The sequence below is a fragment of the Penicillium longicatenatum genome, assembly GCF_028827895.1.
Source record: "Penicillium longicatenatum strain IBT 33135 chromosome Unknown contig_2_segment0_segment0, whole genome shotgun sequence".
NCBI lineage: Eukaryota > Fungi > Ascomycota > Eurotiomycetes > Eurotiales > Aspergillaceae > Penicillium > Penicillium longicatenatum.
In genome coordinates this window covers 329,296-352,235 of record NW_026643120.1, presented here as the reverse complement: position 1 = coordinate 352,235, position 22,940 = coordinate 329,296, and the positions used below count along the sequence as shown (strand labels likewise).

At 49.8% G+C, this 22,940-nt stretch overlaps 9 protein-coding genes across 9 annotated transcripts; 7 read left to right on the top strand and 2 right to left on the bottom strand.

Moving 5' to 3' along the window:
- Positions 1–44: 44 nt before the first annotated feature.
- On the top strand, positions 45–332 carry N7484_002650 (uncharacterized protein; the record flags this gene model as incomplete). The annotated part of the gene is made up of 2 exons (XM_057113070.1): positions 45–90; positions 115–332. The coding sequence occupies 2 exons, from the start codon at positions 45–47 to the stop codon at positions 330–332; spliced, it is 264 nt and encodes an 87-aa protein (XP_056973210.1).
- A 1,172-nt stretch (positions 333–1,504) lies between these two features.
- N7484_002649 (bZIP transcription factor) lies at positions 1,505–3,350 on the top strand (the record flags this gene model as incomplete). The annotated part of the gene is made up of 2 exons (XM_057113069.1): positions 1,505–2,498; positions 2,554–3,350. The coding sequence occupies 2 exons, from the start codon at positions 1,505–1,507 to the stop codon at positions 3,348–3,350; spliced, it is 1,791 nt and encodes a 596-aa protein (XP_056973209.1).
- A 774-nt stretch (positions 3,351–4,124) lies between these two features.
- Positions 4,125–5,799, top strand: N7484_002648 (Zn(II)2Cys6 transcription factor; the record flags this gene model as incomplete). Its single annotated transcript, XM_057113068.1, has 3 exons — positions 4,125–4,184; positions 4,243–4,980; positions 5,038–5,799. 3 exons carry the CDS (start codon positions 4,125–4,127, stop codon positions 5,797–5,799), a joined length of 1,560 nt encoding a protein of 519 aa, XP_056973208.1.
- A 405-nt stretch (positions 5,800–6,204) lies between these two features.
- On the top strand, positions 6,205–8,188 carry mfs56 (uncharacterized protein; the record flags this gene model as incomplete). Its single annotated transcript, XM_057113067.1, has 3 exons — positions 6,205–6,520; positions 6,586–7,503; positions 7,557–8,188. The coding sequence occupies 3 exons, from the start codon at positions 6,205–6,207 to the stop codon at positions 8,186–8,188; spliced, it is 1,866 nt and encodes a 621-aa protein (XP_056973207.1).
- Positions 8,189–8,403: 215 nt separating this feature from the next.
- Positions 8,404–9,836, bottom strand: N7484_002646 (uncharacterized protein; the record flags this gene model as incomplete). Its single annotated transcript, XM_057113066.1, has 2 exons — positions 8,404–9,677; positions 9,728–9,836. The coding sequence occupies 2 exons, from the start codon at positions 9,834–9,836 to the stop codon at positions 8,404–8,406; spliced, it is 1,383 nt and encodes a 460-aa protein (XP_056973206.1).
- Positions 9,837–12,315: 2,479 nt separating this feature from the next.
- On the top strand, positions 12,316–15,504 carry N7484_002645 (ribonuclease Z; the record flags this gene model as incomplete). Its single annotated transcript, XM_057113065.1, has 1 exon — positions 12,316–15,504. One exon carries the CDS (start codon positions 12,316–12,318, stop codon positions 15,502–15,504), a length of 3,189 nt encoding a protein of 1,062 aa, XP_056973205.1.
- A 516-nt stretch (positions 15,505–16,020) lies between these two features.
- N7484_002644 (putative acid phosphatase) lies at positions 16,021–17,908 on the top strand (the record flags this gene model as incomplete). The annotated part of the gene is made up of 7 exons (XM_057113064.1): positions 16,021–16,110; positions 16,162–16,174; positions 16,226–16,260; positions 16,319–16,334; positions 16,390–16,555; positions 16,607–16,941; positions 16,992–17,908. 7 exons carry the CDS (start codon positions 16,021–16,023, stop codon positions 17,906–17,908), a joined length of 1,572 nt encoding a protein of 523 aa, XP_056973204.1.
- A 119-nt stretch (positions 17,909–18,027) lies between these two features.
- N7484_002643 (putative short chain dehydrogenase/reductase) lies at positions 18,028–18,984 on the bottom strand (the record flags this gene model as incomplete). The annotated part of the gene is made up of 1 exon (XM_057113063.1): positions 18,028–18,984. One exon carries the CDS (start codon positions 18,982–18,984, stop codon positions 18,028–18,030), a length of 957 nt encoding a protein of 318 aa, XP_056973203.1.
- A 1,995-nt stretch (positions 18,985–20,979) lies between these two features.
- Positions 20,980–22,830, top strand: N7484_002642 (uncharacterized protein; the record flags this gene model as incomplete). Its single annotated transcript, XM_057113062.1, has 4 exons — positions 20,980–21,090; positions 21,143–21,231; positions 21,290–21,583; positions 21,633–22,830. 4 exons carry the CDS (start codon positions 20,980–20,982, stop codon positions 22,828–22,830), a joined length of 1,692 nt encoding a protein of 563 aa, XP_056973202.1.
- Positions 22,831–22,940: the final 110 nt, after the last annotated feature.

Here is a 22,940-nt window from a genome sequence, read left to right as displayed (position 1 = left end):
TAGCTCGGCCGAGCTATCCATATAGGGTACTAATCCCCATGATCATGGATCCACGGAAGTCCTCCGGCCCAATCATAAAGGTTAATCCTGGTACGTTCACTGCAATTCGTATAGTCTCCGCTCTCGCTTCTAGAAGGGGAAAAAACCTTAATGCTGGTGGTTCTTTCCGGAGACGACGGTCCATCACCTCCGATGAGGCCTGCATAGTTCTGGCCACTCGCCTGCGCATTAGTGCGATGTACAATATGAAACATGTTCGGGCCATGGGTAACAAAATGTCTCTGGATGGAAATAAACAGCGCGCAATGGGTATCCGTGAGTTTCCCCTATAGTACTATATAGAAACAATATGGTATGAAGTATATCTCGGCGGAAGACTAAGTGGTAAAAGGGGGTCCTCTAGGAGGCGCCATTCGCCACGCTATCTTAATTATGCTTCATGGACCATCGTCGAGGGAAATCCCAAAATGGGATCAAGCCTCCGGATTCCCACCAGTTAACCCGCTAGACTGTTTCGAGTATCGTTGGTTGTTTTTTTGTTAGTACCGTGAGAGTAGACCGGGATTGTCTAGACCGTCTCAGGAAGACTAGCCAAATCTGTTCTGCGACGATCTAAATATTTTTTTTTTTGTTTTGTTTTACGTGGCGCTTTTAGATCGTAATCATTTTTGATTTTTCAATTCTTCCAACATGTTTGCATGGTCGCCTATGCTGTCAACAACGCGAAGAATGCCCACTTGGCCGAATGCGGCGAGGATAGGGCGATAAACATTGGGAGTACAGCCACCGGCGTCATGAGACTTTGCTCCGTGGCATTTTCCAAGTATTCAAGGACTCAAGTTAATCGAGGGTCATGCCTTGGTACCGAACGTCCCAAAAATAATTTATTTTTTGATGTGAAGCACCAATCATAGCTGCGCAAGTACTCAGGTTGTCCCCCCACTTGCTAAATCCGACAGGGGATTCGGGGCTAATTTCGTAGGGCGAGTGGGGAACTAATGCTCATAGAACCATCAGTAAAAGAACTACACATGGGACACTGTGGACCGGAATGGTGAACAGAGTTGGGACTGAAAGAACAAGTACCTATACGGAGTAGAGAAAGGAAGATATTGAAAAAAAGGCATGTCCGACGAACCATGGCACATTGGATACCGCAGCGGAGTAAACAACAACCGTTTCAGCGCTAGTCAGCACCTGGCCAATCATACGCCACGGATCCAAGGCTCCGCTGAGTCAGCTAGGAGGACGCGCAAGCCTTTTGCTGCTATTCCGGATCGCTCCCATTTCCCCTGTCCACTGATCCAATCCCCCCCCTTCTCCATCGACCCAAACGCCTTTTATCTTTTATGATCGAACCCCCCTTCTAGACTTTCACTCGTTTTCTTTCGTTAATTCCTTTTAAATACTCCGCTTTACCCCCATCCACGCAATCTAATCCCATTTCTACGATATTATCCGAAGGGGAAAAAAGAATAAGACTAGGGCCACAATACATACAACCATGGCGACCCTCGCTGAGCACCCGATACACTCCAACGCCTCTCCCATGCCGACCATGCCCACAAGCTACGACCAAGAACTTGACTCCTTTATCAACTTCGACCAGCTCGCCTACTCGTCCGCCGACGCTGCCCGCCCTAAGGTCGCCTTGGCCAGCCAACCCTCGGTCGCAAGCACAGATTTCAGCACCAGTGATGCCCGGAGTGCTAGCTTCGCTTCCAGTGGACAATCACCAATCGCCTTCCAAGCCCCAAGCCATCACTACGAAGAACATCGTCAGCAGACTGGTCTGCCCCCCGGTGCCTTGTCGATGACCTACAACCAACAACAAGTGGCACACCCTATGAGCTTCAACGGAACCCCCGGCTTCCAGGTGAACGGAGACATGTACACCCAGATGAAGCGGGAGGAGGCTCCTTTCGACTTCAACGCTGCCCCGACCCGAAACCCATCTGAGATGGACATCGAGTCCGATGGTATCAACTCCACCCCTTACTACTTCTCGACAAACCCCGGCAACAAGAGCCAATACGTCGATCCCAATGCTCTCGGAGGCCATGAGCTGGCTCAGGCTGGTCCGTCTACGCAGGTGGGTCGCATGTACCCTGGTATGCATCAGCAGCAGGCTGCGATGGCCAAGGCAGCCCAACAACAGAAGCACAACGAGATGGTCCGCCACCAGATGCAGCAGCGCCGTGTCGAGGAGGCCCCTACCCCCATGCCCAGCCGTGGTCCCCGTAACCCCGACCCCGTCGTCGAGGAGCGCATTTCTCGTCTCTTGCAGCAGATGCGCGCTAATGCCGTTGCTGCCGGCGAGGCTTCTCCTTCCCCCTCGTCTGGTCTTCCCCAGATGGCCAAGGCCCGTAAGGATGAGGCTGATATGGATGAGGATGAGCGTCTCCTGGCTTCCGAGGAGGGTAAGAAACTGAGCAGCAAGGAGCGCCGCCAGCTTCGCAACAAGGTTTCTGCTCGTGCTTTCCGCTCCCGTCGCAAGGGTATGTAGACACGAATGTCTGTTCTATTTGTTTCTTATAGCTAATATAATTGCAGAGTACATTGGCCAGCTTGAGAGTGAAGTTGCCGCTCGCACCAACGAGGCCCACGAGGCTCGCCTCCAGAACCGTGCTCTTTACGAGGAGAACGCTCGCTTGAACGACCTGGCTCGAATGCTTTTGGGATCGCCTCACTTCGCCAACTTCCTGAACGAGATGCCTGACAGTGTCCCTCCTCAGGTTCAGGCTCACCAGCAACCCCAGCAGCAGCCCCAGCAAGCGCCCGTGCCCAAGGAGGCCGCTGCTCCTCGGCCCCAAGAATTCCAGATGCAGCAACACCCCCAGCCCAACATGGTCATGGTCCCCAACCAGGGCATGGATGCCTCTATGCTGAACAGCGGCTGGAACTCTGGAATCGACATGAACTACGGCAACACCCCCGTCTTTGCTGTTCTTGAGGTTCCCGAGGGTCCTGCTCTCGACTCTGAGGTTTTGTCTGGCAAGTCCTCGTCTATCGGGTCATCAGAGCCCGCCAAGGATGAGGCTCCTGTCTTCGACCGCCCCGAGGGCGAGGCCGTGACTCAGAAGTCTGACATCGGTGTTGCCAACCCCGATGTTGAGATTGACGAGTCTGACCCTGCCTTTGCTCTCTTTGTTGACTCTCCCGTGTCCTCTGCTCCTTCTGATGATCTTGTTTTCGAGGGTGTCCAGTCTGAGAAGTCGGTTCCCCACTACGAGCTTGTTGTGGATGCCGCTCAGGCTTCCGCCGTCGCTCATGCCCGCTTCAACTCCCTCTGCTCTAGCATCGAAGCCGCCTTTGACCGGGTGTCCATTGTCACATCCCACCTCCAGTGATTCCCCCATTAGCGTCCATCTTTTGACCCCCACATTTTCTATGTATATCTGTTTTCTTACGGCATTTTGGTTATTTTCATCATTGCGTGACTACCCACGCACACTACAATTTCTAGCCTTCTCATATTAGTGATCTTGTCAGTCCCTCGGGAGTTTTTACGGCGCCTACATCTTGTCATCATATTGTGTATCTCCCGGGTTGGGCTTTCTGGGTGGAAATTTGGTAGCGGTTACTTGGCGTATGTGAAGGATCAGCGATATAAGCTCAAAATTTATTCTATTTACCACTAGTTCAATCGTTTCACCTCGTATGTCCATTACACCCTAGTCACTATTTAGGCACCTGTGCCTGTGTGCTTTGGGGGCGGAGCATCTACTGCAGCGGACCTCAGTCTTTGTAGATCATAAGGCTGTGGAGGCTATTATCGTCTACTGTATGTACATGTTCGCAAGCCTGCTCGAGGATCACATTAATACGTTATTGGCCCCAATTCGCAATCACCATGCATACTATCTCCCCACTTAGATTTGCCAAAGCTGACCTGGTAAGATTAGTCCAGGCCCACATCGATTCCAGTCATCGTAAGCTTGATTCTTTCTACCCGCCAACCCCGCTGATCACCCACATCGAACTTGACAGGTGCCTTATATCCCGACTTCTTAGTGGTTGCCCGGTGCTTGTTTCAATATTGATGCCGGGCGCTTAAATCTTGCACTCCGCGAGTTAGATCCACGGTCCTATTTGCACATCATAACCCCGCATAATCACCAAGCATGGTCGGCGTTCCAGGTAGATCAAAAGCATGCAATACATGCCTTCAAAGAAAGATCAAGGTGTGCTGAATTCGATCTCCACTCGCCACGCTATTCCGAGCGCTAACGTGATTACTAGTGCGACCAAGGTCCCGTACCGTGTAAGCAATGCCGCTCTTCCAACCGCCTCTGCACGGGCTATCAACGAAGACGAGGCTACGTGTTCTCAGAAAAAGTCGTCTTACCCAATACGGCGGCTTCTCATGAAGAATCGTCCATCACCCATCAAGGGAGGTGGCGTAGGGCCGAGCCCCGACAGACCGGGAAGGCTGCTCCAGTGGCTTGGACTATCAGCCTACCACAACATATTCCATCTCCTACCCTTAGCTACATGCAAGCCCCCAGCAATGTGGTGTTGCGGGAGCAGTTCCACTATATCTTCATGAACAGACACATGCCGGCAGAATCATGGGATTCACGTCCCCGCTACTCTGTGAGTAATTGGCTGCTTCTGCTCCAAGGAAGAACAATTCAGTCACCGGCTTTAGAAATGTCTGCCACCGCGTTCTTCGCTGCTAGAGTGGGTCATATATATGGTGATCGGGAACTGGTCAATAGGAGCCGTTCTCTATACATTGATAGCCTTGCTCAGGTCCAGCAGGCATTAAGGAATCCTTCAAGCCGGTTATCTGATGAAACATTGGCGGCTTGTATGGCTTTGTCGTTTTATGAGATTAGTGAAGGGCCTCCTGGACCAGGAAATGCTTATGGGACTCATTCTAAGGGCGCTGTGAGTCTCCTTAAGATGCGAGGCCCTGAGGCATGTGGTGAGTCGCCGCTGGGGCATGCGTTGTTTTTGGCTTTGCGAATACAGACGGTATGTGCTGTCTTCCTGTATCGATGATCAGTTTATTTGCTAAACTCGGAAATTCAGGTTCTAAAATGTTTGGATTCTCGTCGTCCTTCATTTCTATCCGAGCCTGAGTGGATGGAGAAGCCCTGGCGCATGATACCCAAGTCTCACGCTGACAGATTGTGGGATTTGCTTTCTGATATAGTGGGTGTGAATTCCAAGTTCGACAACGCACTCCAGGCATTCGACCAAAACAACACTCTTCTTCAAGCGGCCCTTGACACCGTCCGTCTTGAATGCCTTGGGATTCATGCAGCTTTACAAACTCTTTACGATGAGTTCGAACAAACCATTTCCGGTCCACTATACTGGCCCGAACTCTCCACACTGGAACTAAAAGGCAATCCCAACAGCAACGGCGAACAGCCTACGTTATTCCCTGTCTCGTTCCACTTCTCCAATTTTCTTGTCGCTCAATTCCTAGTTACATACTGGTCAGCCATGATGCTGTTGCACCGCCAACTCGCCACAACTTACCATCAAATGGCCGCAGTCGATGGTTCTGTCTTTTTATCTCGATCGCAAGAAGCTTCAGATGAAGTATACACTATGGTAACGAACATATGCCAGTCAGTCGAATACCTAAGTCAGCCCCAAATGGGCGGCGCGGGTTTATTGGCTGTCATTGCGCCACTACGCGGATGCAAGCCTGCACTGAATAGTGTGGCTGTGTTACAGAACGAGGAAGTCAGTCGGGAAATTGCTTGGGTCAGCGAGTTCCTCGCACGGACGCAGCGAAGGTTTAATTTCGATATTAGTCTGAGTTTGGATTTTAGTAGATAGACATGTTTGAGTCGTGTTCGAAGCCTACCTTTCTGGACATATTATGGCCTTTACGAGTCACGGTTGATAGGCCATGGAAATATCAGGCTTACTAGTAAGCTTGTTAAAATTTCAGGAATACGAACCTTGGACCTTATGACAACCAAGGTCCCAGGATGGTAAGCTGTGCGAAAATGCTGGAGGCTTAGCGGTCTCTGCGCTAAACTAGATTGGGTCAGATTTCGCGACGGCCGACTCCACTCTTTGAGACTAGACTCCACTTTACACCAATAGAGTAGCATTTTCGTGACCCTGAATTGGGTGCGGGACATTTAATGGGCGTATAAGGATGGGCAGGCTCGTCTATTTGCAAAATGGTCTATCATTCAAGCCTGTCCTTGTTAGTCTGCTCTAATTCGCACAATCATGATCTTGATCTACAAGAAAATCAAGAAGCGCAATGAGAGGAAAAAGCTGGAACAGCGTCAACAGGAAGCAGGCAACAATGAACCCGCTGTTACACTCACTGAGGATGCTTTGGAAGCACAGCCCAGGGTAGTGCCCAAGGCGAGTGAGACAGCACCTGAGAAAGAAGACTCGTCGCCAGAAAACAAAGCTGCTAAGAGGAAAAGACGTGTCTACCGCTGGAAACTGATCCTAGGTCTCTTCGGTCCTTTTTGTCTTCAGTCGCTAGATACGACGATCATTGCCTCTGCGCTACCTTACATCGCCGAAGACTTTGGTAAGCTTCCTTGAATCAATCAGAGCTGCAAAGGGAGAAAGGATACTGACGAAGTACCAAACCAGACCAAGTCAGTCAATTGAATTGGATCATCTCAGCTTTTAACTTGACCTCCGCCGCATCCCTGTTCTTCTGGGCCCAACTTTCAGATCTATTCGGCAGACACAATACTCTCCAAGCCGCCATCTTCACCATGGTTATTGGCTCGGCCATTTGCACCGGTTCTCCAACCTCTACATTCAGTGTTCTTCTCCTCGGTCGTGCGTTACAGGGTGTCGGGGCAGCCGGAGTCAATATCTCTGTTCGGACCATTCTAGCAGATGGTGTCTCGCTCTCGGAGTTCGCGGTGAACTGGACTATCTTTGCTCTCGTGGCGGGCATCGGGTTCAGCATTGGTCCCGTTATCGGTGGATACTTGACCACCGCGTCGTGGCGGTGGTGCTTTGCCATCAACCTACCTATCGGCGTTGCAGCTATGATTTTGGTAGTCTTCATTCTTCGCAAAGACCTCCAGGGCCCACAGCCTCTTCCGGAGCTGGAAGGGAGGGATCTTTCTACCGTTTCTCGACGTTTTATGGCCCGGATCGCAACAATTGATTTTGGTGGCCAGATGCTCTTCCTTTGGGGATTTGGCCTTCTTATTCTGGCCTTGACATGGGCTGGTGGTAATTATGCTTGGGATTCTGCGGCCGTCTTGGCTCCAATTATTATCGGTGCCATATTATCTATCGCTTGGGTCGTCTATGAGCGATTTATGGTGCCGGGTGCTTTCATGGCGCGTGCCTTGCCCCGTCAAAAGGCTATGATGCCATGGGAGTTGATATCCCAACGTGACATTGGCTTACTATTTCTCATCAACTTCACGATGGGGGTTTCTATGTTCGCTGTCATGTACTTTATGGATCTTTACTTTGCTCTCGTGGAAGGGAACAGCTCAAGTAAAGCTGGAACGTCCCTGCTATACTTCCTACCCGGCTTAGGTGGTAGGTCAAACCCCATACTGTTATCCCTGTGAACTGAAACTGACAATTCACAGCTGGTGTCTACCTGGCTATGTTCTCGTCAAACATCTGGCCTCGCCAAACCCTCCCCACTCTCATAGTCGGCAGCCTCGCCTCGGCCGTTGGGATCACAGTCCTGGCTTGGGCCGTCAAAGCCGCTCAAACAAACGTCATCTACGGGATGATGGCCCTAGTAGGCTTCGGTATCGGTAGCCGCATGAACCCCGCCTCTTTACACGGCCTCGCTTATTTCCCAGCCATGACGGCCCAGATTTCATGTCTGGTCTCATTCGCTCTGCCTTTTGGTGGTCTTGTTGGGTTGACTATCATGTCGACGGTTTTCACTAACAAAAGTGGGGTTGACCAGTCGGATCCAAAGCAAGGTATCAAGTGGGCGTTTATTGCCATGATACCTTTCATGTGGATTTCCGTCATCTTGACTACTTTCCTTGGGAATGTTTGGATCAAGAAAGATGGTGGACATGAGGTTGTTAATGGGGCGTACTTGTGGAGCTTTCTGACTCGAAAGAAACTTACGAGGGAGAGCCGGGATCGAGGGGAGGATGTGAGACCGGTTCATGATGAGAAACAAAGGGATATTGAGATGACTTCTGCCCAACCTGTTTCGGGTCGGATTGATGGGGACGAGGAGATTACACGGCTTTGATTTGGCTCTGTGTTGTCAATGGGTTTATGAGAAAGCTAGATATTTTGCACTATACACTATGTTTCATTAGATATTCGATGGCTTATTCATTTCATTCGCCCGGAACACTATACAGCTGTACGAAAGAGAGCATCGAGTCTTCACAGTCCAAAAAACAACGAAATACACGCAGAAGTAAAGTACTTCGCAAATGATACCAGTGGCTCATGAGCTGACTACCTCTTACGAGGGTTGACAAGACCGTTGAACTCCAGAGGCTTCACAGTGAAAGCCCCATTGCAAGTGAGTTCGTAATTTGGATCTTCAAACGCAAGATCAACGTCCTTGAGAATGCTAACAAGTGTGAAGATAGACCAACGCCACGCCCACATCGTCCCATAACACTCACGTTTACCATTCCCAAAGTTCCTCTTGGCTCCTTTAGGAAGGTTATGCCATTTCTCCCCAAGAACCCGCTCTGGACTGAATGTCTCTGGGTTCTCGAAGACCTCAGGATCTCGGTTCACAGTGTGGAGAATGCAGATCATGGCCTGATTATATGGGATTTGGTATTTGCCTCCGGCGAGCAGAACGGGACTCTTATCATCTGTTGCCCTGGGGATGGGTTCAATGTTGAAGCCCGGTGCCGTAGCAGAAAGCCGAAGAGATTCTCTGATGATACTCTCGCAGTATTGTAGCTTCTTAAGGTCTTCAAGCTGTATTTGCTCATCTGGACCGACAACCGAATCAATCTCAGCTCTCGCTTTGGTGATACTCTCCGGATTCTTGATAAGGTAGTATAAAGCGAAAGCGACAAGATTGGCTGAGGTCGCGGCACCGATAAACATGGTCACCACTTCGTCGATGACTTGGGTTTCGGTAAGCTTTTCGCCAGTCTGAGGATCGGCAGCATGAAGCAACCCGTTCAAAAGATCATCGCGAACCTGCGAGGCATTCTCTTTCCGGCTCTTGACGATCTCCGTCGCGAATCCGCGCATGTACTTGATATTGTTCTTAAAGTCGCGCTCATACAACAGCCAATTCAGCATCTTCGGCCGGGTAGGTCGCTTCATTGCTTCCCATGTGATAGACTCCCAGGCGTGGATGAGAGGGTGCTCAGGTCCTTCGAGGATATCAATCCGCTGGTTGAAGAAGCATTGCATGACTGATGTCATCAATAGACGGTCGAGATCACTGGTGAAAAGTACCTTCTTGTTGACCCCCGAAGTCCATTTCTTGGTCAGGTCCGGGATCACGTTTGCCATATCGCTGTAGCATTTATCCACTGCTGCCCCGCTAACGTATGGGGCCATGATGCGATGGCTCACGCCCCATATGCTTTCGTTGTCGTATGCAGTGAAAAGGCAGTTGTTGGCGAGTTGTCGCATCTCCACGACTGGGCCTGTCACGCATTTTCGGAATCGCTTCTCGTCGCATATCTCTTCTAGTAGTGCGACATTGCTAATGAAGACAAGCTGTTTGCCCAGGACGGTTATCTTAAAGATTGGACCTATGGAATACATTATTGTGTGCACTTCTTGATGTTAATACCTGACCTACCGTATTTCTCTGAAAGCTTTATCAAAGAGCCCCAAGTTTCGTTGGGATTGACATCCAGGACATTCCCTAGTAAGGGAACCCCGGGCGGTTGGGGAATTTTCGATGCCATTCTGGGTGACAGGACACTTCACGGCAGACCGAAGGCCAGTAGGGAATTTCACCACCATTTGAGAAAATTTTGAGCTGGACTGAATTGAAAAGAAAAGAGGCCCCGCATCGTTTCAGCTGTGGCGTTGACCACAATCACACGGGTTCGACTAATGATCTCAATAACTGCCGAGTTCCACACCACCAAATAGTACAGCTCTGAGCTGGCCGCACGAGGATCTGTAGCGTTGCAAAGCCACGTTGTGGATTGGTCGAAGCTCCTGGGGAAATTTCAGACGATAGGCTGTCGGTCTCCCCCACTGGGAGGCCATGCAGGTGTCTCCACTCAAGCGCTCTAGTGTCGCCCATGACATCCCATGGATTGGCGGATCTGCAACCTCAGGGATCTGAACCTCAAGACTAATACACGTCACACAATCCACACTTGGCATTACGGTAGATGAGATTGAGGGACGGGCCGAGAGAGGTCAATCTGTGGGGAACAATGCGCGTGATAGAAGCGTTGTACGACGTACGAAGCTTGTAGATCTTTGACATATTTCCACATCGCATAAGGTCCCTCTTGACGTTGGATTTCGGAAAGAACGGCTATGATGGATTGTAACTGTATTGCATATATACCTGAGCCATGTACATGCTTGCAATCAAGTGATCAACAGCAGTCTCGATTGACTTTACTTATGGTCTTATTTGGCATTCAAAATAACCGAGAATGGATGGTTGACCAGTCACTCTCCTGAACTCAAGGGAGCTGACTCTTTGTTACACAGAGGAGGTGCGACGTGCTGCATAAAAATGCGCTGCAACCATTGGTTGTGGCACATTCCTGTAGATCGGTCATTTGGAATACCAGACGCAAATGTCACCATCACGAAAGCAGCATTCCAAAGGCACTGTCCTATCGCATAGCTATGGATCAGTCATGGGATTCAAGTGTTGAAGATCTGAACGTGGGCATTACAGTACTGTACTGTAGCAGAACACATGCCTTCCAACACCATGCTATTGTCAGTCAAGAACCTGACTAGCTGGAGGCAGACCCGCAAAAGAGTATTGAGATTGTACTAGTAGAACAAATGCTAGGGGACATTAATTTAAAGTTGCGGCTCTTCCTTTTAGAAATTCTGTTTCCAAAAGTATATACTAAAGCGGCAGGCTCACGAACCTCATCTTTGAAAACATCGACTACGTTTTAACCCCAGTAAATCACGAACTGGGTGTTGCCCAAGTTGCGTACCTGACCTACAAATTTATAAAGGTGTTTGGTGTCAAGTACCCTGCCAGTAATGTTGATATCTGCGCCAATTGCCAGCAAGGCACCCCGAGTACAAAGGAATGGGCACCTATGGCCAACCGATTTCGGTATTCTAAAATGACCCATGGGTTGCGAATCATGGCCTTTGGAGTAATTTTGGATTTGACAAACAAGGGCAAAATACTCCCTTGCGTCTAAAGTCCTCGACTACATGACCGAAGCAAAAGCAAAAGCAAACCCCATGTGATCGATGACTGTGGATACAGTACCTAGGTATCGAGTCAAATGCTCGGTTACGACGAGTGCGAGAACTCTTTGCTTCACAATCTGAACGAACGACAGACCTTGTCAAACCGAAAACCCTATTCCATTGTTTACCTGAGGACAAACAACACTCACCCCGGGATACACCGCCTGCGATGACCTGGGGGATGATGGCGATGACAGCCCACTCTGTTATGTACCTACCACTGGCATCTCAAAGCACCTGATTTGACGTCTCCGCTATATCGGGCGATTCCTTACTTTTGCATCTCTGAAAAGATGAAAAAACGGGGCTAGGTTGCTTGGTGTTTCAAAAGGATTTGATGCCTTCCTGTAGATATTTTGCTTCGGTATTCAATGTGGAGATGATGGTCTCGAATGAATCTGCTGTTATCCGGGCGGCTCTGCGTAGATAGTGCTGATATGCTCCCGTGACGCAGAGCCGATAAGAAAAAAAGTTCGTGATTCACTCCCTCCAGTTTTCTACCTCACCACATTAATTTGTCGTGGACCTGTTCTCCTTTTCTCGCATTCAACAGCCAAATTGGCTTCCCTCTGTGCCCGCGGTACTCGCTTTGCCGCTTCTCCAGGCGCTTTCGCCCGCGCTTACCTGCGAACCGCAAGCTCTCCGTTCCTTGTTTTTGGTGCAAATCCCCGCGTCGCCCAACATCGAATCCCCGGTTACGATCGTTCAACCTCAGGCTTAAGACGCTTAGCCAATGTTCGCTCTGTGATTGAAACCCTACCGAATCTAAATCCCTCCAGTACCCAAGCTCCCGCCAGTACACAGGCTTCTACAAGCACCCAGGTTCGACCACGAAGGCCAAGAGCAACACTAGAAAAATTCTCCCTCCTCCCCACGACCGACGCTAGTGGATCTACAAAATACGTGCTTTGCAATCGAAAGTTCATAGACCCCGCTTCTGAAACTCCCCCGCCAGATTCGGTGCAATCCAAACCAATGAAGGTCTACTACGAGGTTATCACAACTCCGACCGCCGACACGCCCGGCACGGCCCTCTCTCTGCATTATCCCGATAAGCGATATTTCTTTGGTCAATTATCGGAGGGCACACAGCGCGCATGCACAGAACGTGGAGTCAAAATTGCCTCCTTGAGTGATGTCTTTATTACGGGAAGAACTGAGTGGGCCAACACCGGCGGCTTAATCGGTATAATTCTGACCCTTGCAGATGCTATTGCGTCTGGCAATGCGGCTGCTGAGGAGGAAAACCGGAAAAAGGCCGCCCGGCGAGCGGCTAACCAGTCTGTCCAGAAAAACAAAGACGGTACCGTTCTGTCGGGCCCTGTGGCGGAAGATCTGACGGTCCAAAAAAGCCATTTGACACTCCATGGAACAACGAACCTAACGCACACTTTGGCCACTGCTCGACGATTTGTGTTCAGGAAGGGAACGCCTGTTTTCACGAGAGAATATGACACCGAATCCATCGCAAAGCAGGCCCGCAATGAAGCGGAGGATCCCTTTGAAAAGCCTACATGGTCTGACGCGAACATCAAGGTTTGGGCGCTGCCAATCAGACCAAACTCACTGACTACTTTCGAAATGCCCACTCAGACACGGCCAACGAGTCCGCGGAAGCGGAGCTTGGATGAGTTCCAGGAGTCTCCTGAACCTAAAAGCGGGCTTGACCAGCGTACTGCTGATACCATGGTGCGACAGTCCGTTGTTACGGATATGTTCAACTCGACCTGGAAGATGGACGCACTGGTTGAGACCCCGTTAGCCGAGGTCAAAATGCCTGCCGCCATGTTTGTGCGCAATCCTGAGACAAAGGATATGGAGCCCTATAATGGCCCGAAGCCAGGCGAGGAGTTGCCATTGCCTGATATCAAGGTGTTCGTCAGGCAGCCCTGGCCAGGTGCGAAGGTGGAGAGCTTGCCGCCCACTACCCCTTCAAGTGACGCGCTCTGCTATATTGTTCGTAACCATGATATTCGTGGTAAGTTTGAGCCAGCCAAGGCGATGGAATTGCGAGTCCCGAAAGGACCCGCTTTCGCTGCCCTGACAAAGGGGGAGAGCGTTCAATCGGAAGATGGCAAGACAATCACCCCAGATATGGTTCTGGGCCCGACGCGTCTGGGCAAGGGTCTTGCCATAATGGATGTGCCATCTGTTGACTATGTGGATTCTTTGGTGAATCGACCAGAATGGAAATCCCCTGCAGTCACTACTGAACTTTCATCTTTTGTCTGGATATTGGGTCCAGGAGTTGGTGATCACCCTAAGATTCGAGAGTTTGTGGCGAATATGCCTCACTGCGAGCACACCGTTTCCAGTACGGACTACTGCCCGAACTATTTAGCACTTGCAAGCACTGGTGAAGCTGCTGTCCGATTAGCTCGGCTGAAGGGCGACAGCTACTCCATTCCCGTCCACGACAATGTGACTCTCCCACAGAACAGAGCTTTGATTCCCAAACCCGCAACTAAGCCTGCTGCGCTCCAAGACTCTCCATTCCAGCGCCTTGAACCAGGCCTTGTCATTGATATGGAGCCGCAATTCAAACTCAACAAGGATGAGATCGTTCCTCACTTGAACACAGCCAAGACTATCTTCCAGATTCCCAGGGCCGTTGAGCAGCGAATGTCAGTCATTCGCAATCGTGTTGCCAAACCCAAATTCCAGCAACATTTGGAATCCATTCGAAAGGATCTCCCTGGTGGAGATGCTGAAATTGTTGCGCTTGGCACGGGTTCATCTGCTCCATCAAAGTACCGCAATGTCTCTGCAACCCTGGTATATGCTCCTGGCTCGGGTTACTACCTCTTGGACTGCGGTGAGAACACTCTGGGTCAACTGGAACGCGTGTTCGAGCCAGAGAAGCTGCGAGAAGTCTTCCAAAATCTTCGCATGATCTGGATCAGTCACTTGCATGCTGATCACCATTTGGGCACAGCCTCCGTCATCAAGGCATGGTACCATGTGAATTATGGGCCTGATGCTAAACCAGCAGCCCACCCTGAAACTGACCTTACCAAAATTCTTCAAGAGAAGCGCTTATGTTTGGCTTCCGACGAAATGATGATTACCTGGCTGGAGGAGTATGCTTCAGTCGAGAATTTTGGCTTCGATAAAGTGCTTCCTCTCAGTGCACACCCCGAAGCTTCCCACAACTCTATTGCCACTAAGTTTACATACCGGCATACTCAGAACGGTGGGCCACCATTCGGTCGGGATGCGCCAGGCAAGACGACTCTCGATTTCAATGATGCATCGTCGCCTCTTACGCCCCTCCTTAAGTCCTCCACCGGTCTGACTGACCTTCTTACCACCCACGTAAAGCATTGCCGCGGTGCCCTTGCTATGTCTCTTGTATTCCCCGACGGATTCAAGGTCTCCTACTCCGGTGATTGCAGACCGTCGGACAAGTTTGCTTCAATTGGACGCGATTCCACCGTTCTCATTCACGAGGCTACCTTCCAGGACGACATGGTGGGCTCTGCTCTTGCGAAACGCCATTCAACTGCCGGTGAGGCAATTGAGGTTGGCCGACGCATGGGAGCTCGTTCCATTCTCCTTACGCATTTCAGCCAACGGTACCAAAAGATTGCCCACGTGGACCAAAAGGCTGGCACTATGGCCCACGACGACATCGCGTCGACCAAGCAAGCAGCGGCCGCTGCGAAGAAGAAGTTAAATAGCAGTGCCGACATTCCATTCGATGATCCAGAAGATGAGCCGGCTACTCACGAGTCCGGTGCGAAATTACTTGATGACATCCGATTCCCTTCTAAATCTCGACCTCCTCTCCCTCGCAGCGAGACTCAAATTCCTCGTGAGAACACTCCTGTAGCCGCAGCTATGGATTACATGCGCATCAAGGTTCGGGATCTTGCTCTCGCGCAAGCTTATGCTCCGGCTCTGGAAAAGCTAATCGAAGTCATGGAGCGCCACTCTGCTGAAAAATCCGCATTTCTGAAGCAGAAGGCGCAAGAGCTGGAGGAGGCTCGCAAAGCCAAGAACAAGAAGAAGTTCGGCGGCAATAAGAAAGCCGCGGCGACTGCCGCTGGGATCGCCGCTACTGCTGTGGTCGATGAGCCTGAAGAGCAGAAGAAGCCTGCGCACTCCCTTTTCAGTGCTAGTGAAAGCGAAAGCGGATGGGAGACCAGTGATTTTGAGGGATGAACTCTTACTTAGAAAAGACTTGTATATACCCATTACCATTGATAAGTGCCCAGAAATTCACCTCTCATTCCACTCCATAGATCAAATCCCATTAAAAGACCATACGAGTATACAGCCAAAGATGTACTCTATAAGCTGACAGGAGTTTACCATTATCTTACTGGATCATGGCAAACTACAGTAGCACTAATTGCGCTGCCCTGGTTGAGGTGCCCGAAGAGCCTAGGCCTTGGCGGTATACCACTAGTACTACAATCGGCTAACCTCGGCATAACAACAACATTGCTCGACTTTTGAATTGAAGGCCAAATTGCATCTTTTCTGCTGTATCTTGATGCTATTTACACCTATAGCGTTTCATGATGCCTTAGGAAGTTACATGGGATGTCTTTCACTCATTCTTTGTGAAGATCCCCTCATCGGTGATTGGTATGACCCCCTCTCACCGCCCCACTGACAGATGTCATCCTGCACCCCAAGAGGTTCAACGTTTCGACTCATCCCCCGTCGCCAGCAATGACGACTCTCATCCCGCGTGAGCCGTACTCCCCGGAGGAGCTGGAACGGCTCTATCCGAAAGCATTGAAGCTACAACTGGTTCAGGTGGTAAGTTAGTTAATCTGCAATATTAGACTGCAGAAGCTAATCACCCGGCAGTTCCTCCGTCATGGTAAGAGCTTATATACCTGCAAGTGTCGGCGCGATTCTTAATGTTTTCTAGGTGAACGTACGCCTGTCTCTTCGCGTTTCCAAAATGTATGACCTCCACGCCCAGCTCTTCAAGTCTTTTATTAGTTACTAACCTACATTGAAGACAGGCTTGAGTCCATGTAACTTCTCCTACCTCTTCGTCCACAGTTACCGATAGACTGACCACGGTGGTAGACTGGCCGTATTGCAATGTTGCGCGAAACATGGTTCAGATTGCGGCGAGCAAGAATGATCTCTCTAGTTGGGACGGGTTCCAATGGCGCCGGAAAATCGAGACCTTTGGTGACAACGACGAGGCTAGAGTTGCGGCGGGACCCGGCGGTAACCTTGATTCGATTTGGTGAGTTGTGGAAAGGCTGCAATACGTGGAAACTGGCTAATACTTGTAAAGCCAGCACGGTGAATTGACAGACAAGGGCCGTGAGACGACCTATGCCCTCGGTCAGCGCTTGCGCCATCTCTATGTTGACCAGCTTGGGTTCATGCCCAAGATCAAGGAAGATACCGAGGATATGTACTTGCGGGCTACATCAATCCCCCGCGCTTTGGAATCTATGCAGCAGGCCTTCTGGGGAATGTACCCTACCAGCGCCCGCACGCAGAACTTTCCACCGCCGGTGATTGTCGCACGTCCTGTGAACGAGGAGACTCTATTCCCTAACGAGGGTAACTGTCGACGATTCCGACAATTGGCTCGCCTCTTTGCTGACCGCGCGGCTGCCCGATGTAAGAATCAATCTTTGATATCTAATGGTCACATCTAATTCTTGTTACAGGGAACGAATCCGAGCAAATGGACTATTTGAATCGACTGTGGTCCAAGTACATGCCTGAGTCATCGCCCAAGGTCGCTGTTGATGCCCATCCCCGTCTGTCTGGCATCATGGACACCATTAATGCTAGCGATGCGCATGGACCGGCCACTAGGCTCCCCTCTGAGTTTTACGACAAGAAGGCCCGTGCTGTCCTAGACCGCATTGCGGTTGAGGAATGGTTCGCTGGCTACAACGAAAGCGCTGAGTACCGCAAACTGGGCATTGGTGGTCTGATGGGCGACGTTGTGGATCGCATGGTCAGCACCGCTGTGGACGGCGGCTGGCACAGTAAAACTTCTGCTTCTGGGTCTGGTAACCCGGAGTCTAGCAAGGCTATTAAATTCGCGATGAGCGGTTGCCACGATACTACGCTTGCGGCGATTCTGTCCAGCGTTGGAGGTTTCCAGGACGGCTCATGGCCGCCTTTTACCTCGTCTATCGCTGTTGAGCTTTTCTCGCAAGCTCCCAGCAGCCGTACTGAAGCCGGTACTGTTCTTGAGGAATTTTCCAACCCGGCCGTTGTCTCTATGAAGGGTGTCTTCTCGTCGATGTTCGGCCGTGGTAAGTCTGTGGAGGAAAAGCATGCGCCGTCCGCGACCGCGCGTGCACCGCTGGACTCTTTCCCGGATGAGGCCCGCGAGTCTCTTCGCAAGCACTATGTTCGTATCCGCTACAATGACCAGCCCGTGATTATCCCGGGCTGCGCAGCCAAGCCCGAGAACCACCTCCCCGGAGATGAAACTTTCTGTACACTCGATGCCTTCAAGAGCATTGTTGATAAATTCACTCCGAAGAGTTGGACTGTCGAGTGCACGCAGAACCTAGGTGCAGGCCTACATGGCGTCAATGACTCGGAACGAATCCCTGCTGGATTCTAGATGTTTTTTTTTTTGTACAGATTTCGATGTTCATTCGGTCCGTTGTTTTTCATTGCAGATACATTGGGTATTCCTGGGTTGTAATTATTATTTCAAAGACCCTAGACTAGAACTACCAGCTATGTGCTCTTCGCTTTCTCGCCCCTGTGCTCTAGCTGCTTCAGTGACTTAATCTTCATCGTCGTAATCTTCATCATCATCGACCGTGGCAATAGATCAACAGAGAGACCCTGCACCCAATGCCAGAAATACGCCCATACGATCACCTGTCCACATCCAACGCGATTCAACGCTGCCGATGCCAATGTACGCCCATTGGGAATAAACAACCCTCTCGTAACGCCGAAACCAGCTGTGCGCACCTGTCCTACGCGCAATCCCATGATATCAACATTCCGACCCTCAGCATAAACCTCCGCCTCCAGCGCCCGCGTCAAAGTATCCACAAATCCCTTCGACGCAGAATAGACACTAATATAAGGCATCCCCATCGCCGAAATTGACGAAACATTCAACACAAGACCCCTCGTCTCCTCACAAAGCAACGGCAATAAAGCCCGTGTAATCTGTAGCATGAATCCCGCATTCATATCGACGGTCTTCGCCGCCTCGTCAAATGTATACCCATCTAATAGCGTATACGGCTTTACCTCCCCGCCAACATTATTCACCAAAACACTCAGATCACCCCCTTGTTTTTCAGTGATCGCGCGTACTTGATTCGCAACAGAGTCAATGGCAGCAGATGTCACGCCCACAACGTCCAAAACTACAATCTCCGTCTTGCAGTTTGGGAACTCGGCTTCTAGCTCACGTGCGCGTTGTTCAAGCTTCGAGGCGTTCCGGCCGTGCAATATCACGTTGAACCCGCGTGCGCAGAGTTCCTGACAGAATCCGAAGCCGATTCCATCTGTGGCGCCTGTGACTAGGGCCCAGTTTTGTCCGGATGGGTTGTGGGTTTTCGTTAAGGTCGAAGGGAGGAGGTAGACTGTTGCTTGGCGGGTGAACTTGTAAGTTGTATACGCTACGGCTGCAAGGCCGATATAGGCGAGGGTATTGGTCCAATCTGGTGGCATTTCAGAGGATTGGTGTGAATTGGAGGATGTTGTTTTTGGGATTCGGTGATGTGAAGGGATGTATCCACTTTCAATGATATCACTGATGGGTCGGTCACACGGATTCAGTACCACGTGAGGAGAGAATGTTGATGCGTCAATTACTGTAGTGATGGTATTATGCGGAAACCGTCCCTAATATAGTTTTTGGTATATGTTTTTTTTCGGGTCTGTTTTGGACGCTCGCTGTTATAGCTCACGGGCCGACATCAAGTGTCGGCCCGGCGCGGACGCCGAGCGCCGATTTGCGCAAAGGGAAACTATATTAAATGCTATCCAAACCCCATATGATTACCATGGATTGGGCAGGAAACAGATTTGATGTTGGCCGTTCTCAATAGCCCAAGAGCCGTATGGGCTTATCACACCATTAATAAAATTCAACGAATACCTGACTAGTGCCAAAAAGAAAACATCTTGCGCATAATATTGGAAAAAGGCAGGAAGCTAGAGCTCGGCCAAGAAACTGCATAAGTCCCTTCGGGCTCATGTTTGGAGAAACCTTTCTTGGACTGGGATAGCTCCGCTTGCAATTGGAGGGCCTGGATAGTCCATGCGGTTGTCAGCCCCTGATGGCAACAGAGTTGTCCTGTTTGCGGTGAATGGTATATAGCTCCTGGAGCCTGTCGAAGATATTTACACGTGGATGTCAAATAAAGTTGCTTAGATCCACATTCCGAATAATAATTTGATACGCAGTAATCTAATCAGATGATCTGAAGACTCAATTTCTCCTATTAATCAAGGTTGGCGGGGAGTAGTCCTAATGTGGAGGGCCGTTCTCAAGAGCCTCCTAAAGGACGTCAGTAGATACTAGCAGGCTCACACTTCGGGCCACTAAGACTCACTTAGAAATCATTTTGGCCTTGACTCTAATCTCAGTACATCGGCCTTTCTCATGAGTGAATATTGCTAAGCAGGGTCCAGAGGACCAGTCAGTTTCGCCATACTCGCCGCATCTGTCGAGCTCCTCTGCCAAGCTTTGCACAATTCTGACATAGCTGGGTCGCAATCCCCGAGCATTTCCTGGATTGTCCAGCAAAATTAGCTTTGGGGCTTGGAATCTTATGTCGTATGTTGTATCCCAGATCATATTTGTTTTATCGACTAGGTGTTGGTATGTATTTTCTGGTCGCAAGGCTGGGTAGAAGATACAGACATCGTTGGGCCTCATATAAGACGATGATTTACACGCCTTATTACCATCCAGTACAATGGACTCTTTCATGTATGAAGGCTTTCTTTTTGCATTCACAAAGTCTCTTTCATCAAGGTTTCAATTGGGAATAAAGGGCTGGTCCCAATGGGCTAAGAACCCACGCAAAGCCGTAGACGGTAAATCCCTGCAGGATTCCAGGCCTGGAGCAAAAATTTCAAAAATTATTGAATGTAGAGATGAAATTCTTCATCTTCCGAATATAACCGACTGCTAGCTCAATGTTGTATCCAGCCGTTGACTGACCCCTGCCTACGATGTAGGTGGTCCTGGTTCCTGACACTTAGTTTTCCACTTGTGAAAGGTGGCAAATTAGCAATAAAACCTACCATACGAGAGCCGTCCAATAATATCTCTGTGAAAACAGTATTACAGACCTGATTTCGTCAATTGAGGACCGTGACGGTCAGCTTCGTCTATCAGGTACCTTGGGGGCCAGCCCGACCAGCCAACTAGAATCTTTCTATTACTAGCGTTATGGGGCTATCACAACTCCATTGGACAAGCAATTACTCCACACTGTTTCTATATACCTTGGAGTCTTGTATAGACCTTCGTATGACCCAGAAACTGCAACTAGAATGCAGCGACACTGAGGAACTTGGAGACGATGCGTCGAAAGGATAAAAGAGTTGCCCGCAAGGTGCTTGGGGGCGTATATTCGTCAATCTCATTCTTTCTTTTTGATTTCTTTTTTATTTCACACTGTGAATCCAAAGGGGAAAGATAATACTGTCATTATGGTTATTGATTCCGGAAAAGAGTCGCTTGCGGCCTATCATGTTCCAGCTCAGGAGGCGGAAACCCCTAAAACACGGCAATTGCCGGTAACTCTACTCTCTGGATTCTTGGTATTATCATCTTGCCTCATGCATTGGAAGGTCTGTCCTAATCTTTTTTTAGGGGAGTGGGAAGACAACTCTACTGCAGCACATTCTTAAATCGCCAGATCATGGCTTGCGGATTGCTGTCATTGTCAATGACATGAGCCAGTGAGTATCTAGACAAAGCATCAAAGAATTGCAATATGCTGACTCCCTCTTTACCTAGGCTTAATATCGATGCTGCCCTTATCAGAAACCACAAGGTCTCTCAAACACAGGAGAAGCTCGTTCAGCTTCAAAATGGTTGCATCTGCTGCACTCTCCGTGGTGATCTGCTTTCCGAACTTGCCCGTCTTACGAAGCTGAATGAGATTCAATATGTCATCATTGAAAGCACGGGCATCAGTGAGCCTATGCAGGTTGCCGAGACCTTCACTGCGGAGTTTAGTAGCGCTATGCTGGAGGCTGAAGATCAGATTGGAGAAAATGATGAAGATACAAAAAAGATCATCAACGAGATGTAAGCGCACCCTTGATTTGAGGTCCAATAATTCTCTAACAGTCTCAAGTGTTGAGATGGGCGGGTTACATACCATCGCTCGTTTGGACACCACAGTGACCGTCATCGACGCCTTCAACCTCCTCTCGAACTTTGATACCACCGAGTTCCTTTCAGACCGATACGGGCGTGATGAAATCGTCCCGGAGGATGAACGAACTATCTCCGATCTTATGGTTGATCAGATTGAATTCGCCGATGTGCTTATACTCAACAAGATCGAGACTATCGACGAGAAAACCCGGGACAAAATTATGCAACTGCTCAAGTTGCTCAACCCCGATGCCAAGGTCTTGACGTCCAGCTACTCACAAGTGGATGTGCGTGAGCTTATCGCGACTAACAAATTTGACTTTGTTCGCGCTGCCTCGGGTGCTGGGTGGCTTCGCAGCTTGCATGAAATGACCATCCAGACTACTGGTAATGGCGATCGTATGGCGCCCAAGCCGGAGACATTGGAGTATGGTATCAACAACTTTGTCTACACCGCTCGCCGACCTTTTCACCCTCGTCGTCTTTTCTCACTCCTTCATGATAAGTTCATCATTCTTCAGAGCAATGAGCTTGAGGAAGAGGAAGATGAGGATGAGGACGAGGATGAAGAAGCAGAAGATACTGGCGACGAGATGGATACAGATGACGAGTCGCTCGAAGACTTCGATCAACCTGATCCGAAAGATATTCTGAGCAACAAGCGCAATCACCCTGCTTTTGGTCCCATCCTCCGTTCCAAAGGCTTCTTCTGGCTACCAACCCGACCTTACCAATTTGGCGAATGGAGCCAAGCTGGCGGCATGTTGACGGTCGGCTGTGGCGGACCTTGGTTCGCGGAGGTCCCTGATGAGGATTGGCCAGAAGACAAGGACGTCCGTGAGTCCATTCAGAATGATTTTCAGGGCCCGTGGGGTGATCGGAGACAAGAGATTGTCTTTATCGGTGAAGGCGTGGATGAGGCACAGATATCATCTATTCTAGATGAGTGTCTATTTGATGACAAAGACATGAAGCAATGGGAGAAGATCATGAAGAGCAAGAAGTTAAGTCGGGAGGCTAAGTGTAAAAAGATTGCTAGCATTTGGGAGGATGGATGGGAGGAGTGGCCTGCTTTTGAGGCCGAGGACGAGGAGGAGGAGCAGGTTGTTGGTAAGCATCGCATTAGCGAGTACCTTGGTAAAGAGAATAAGGGTCATAAGCATAGTCATCGCTAGAAGATTATAGAGCTAAAAGTGAATTTCAGGTTTATGTAATGGTGTTGAAATGTCTAAGAATTGGTCCCTAATATTGACGGTTAATTCGCATGAACAATTGTTTATAAGTA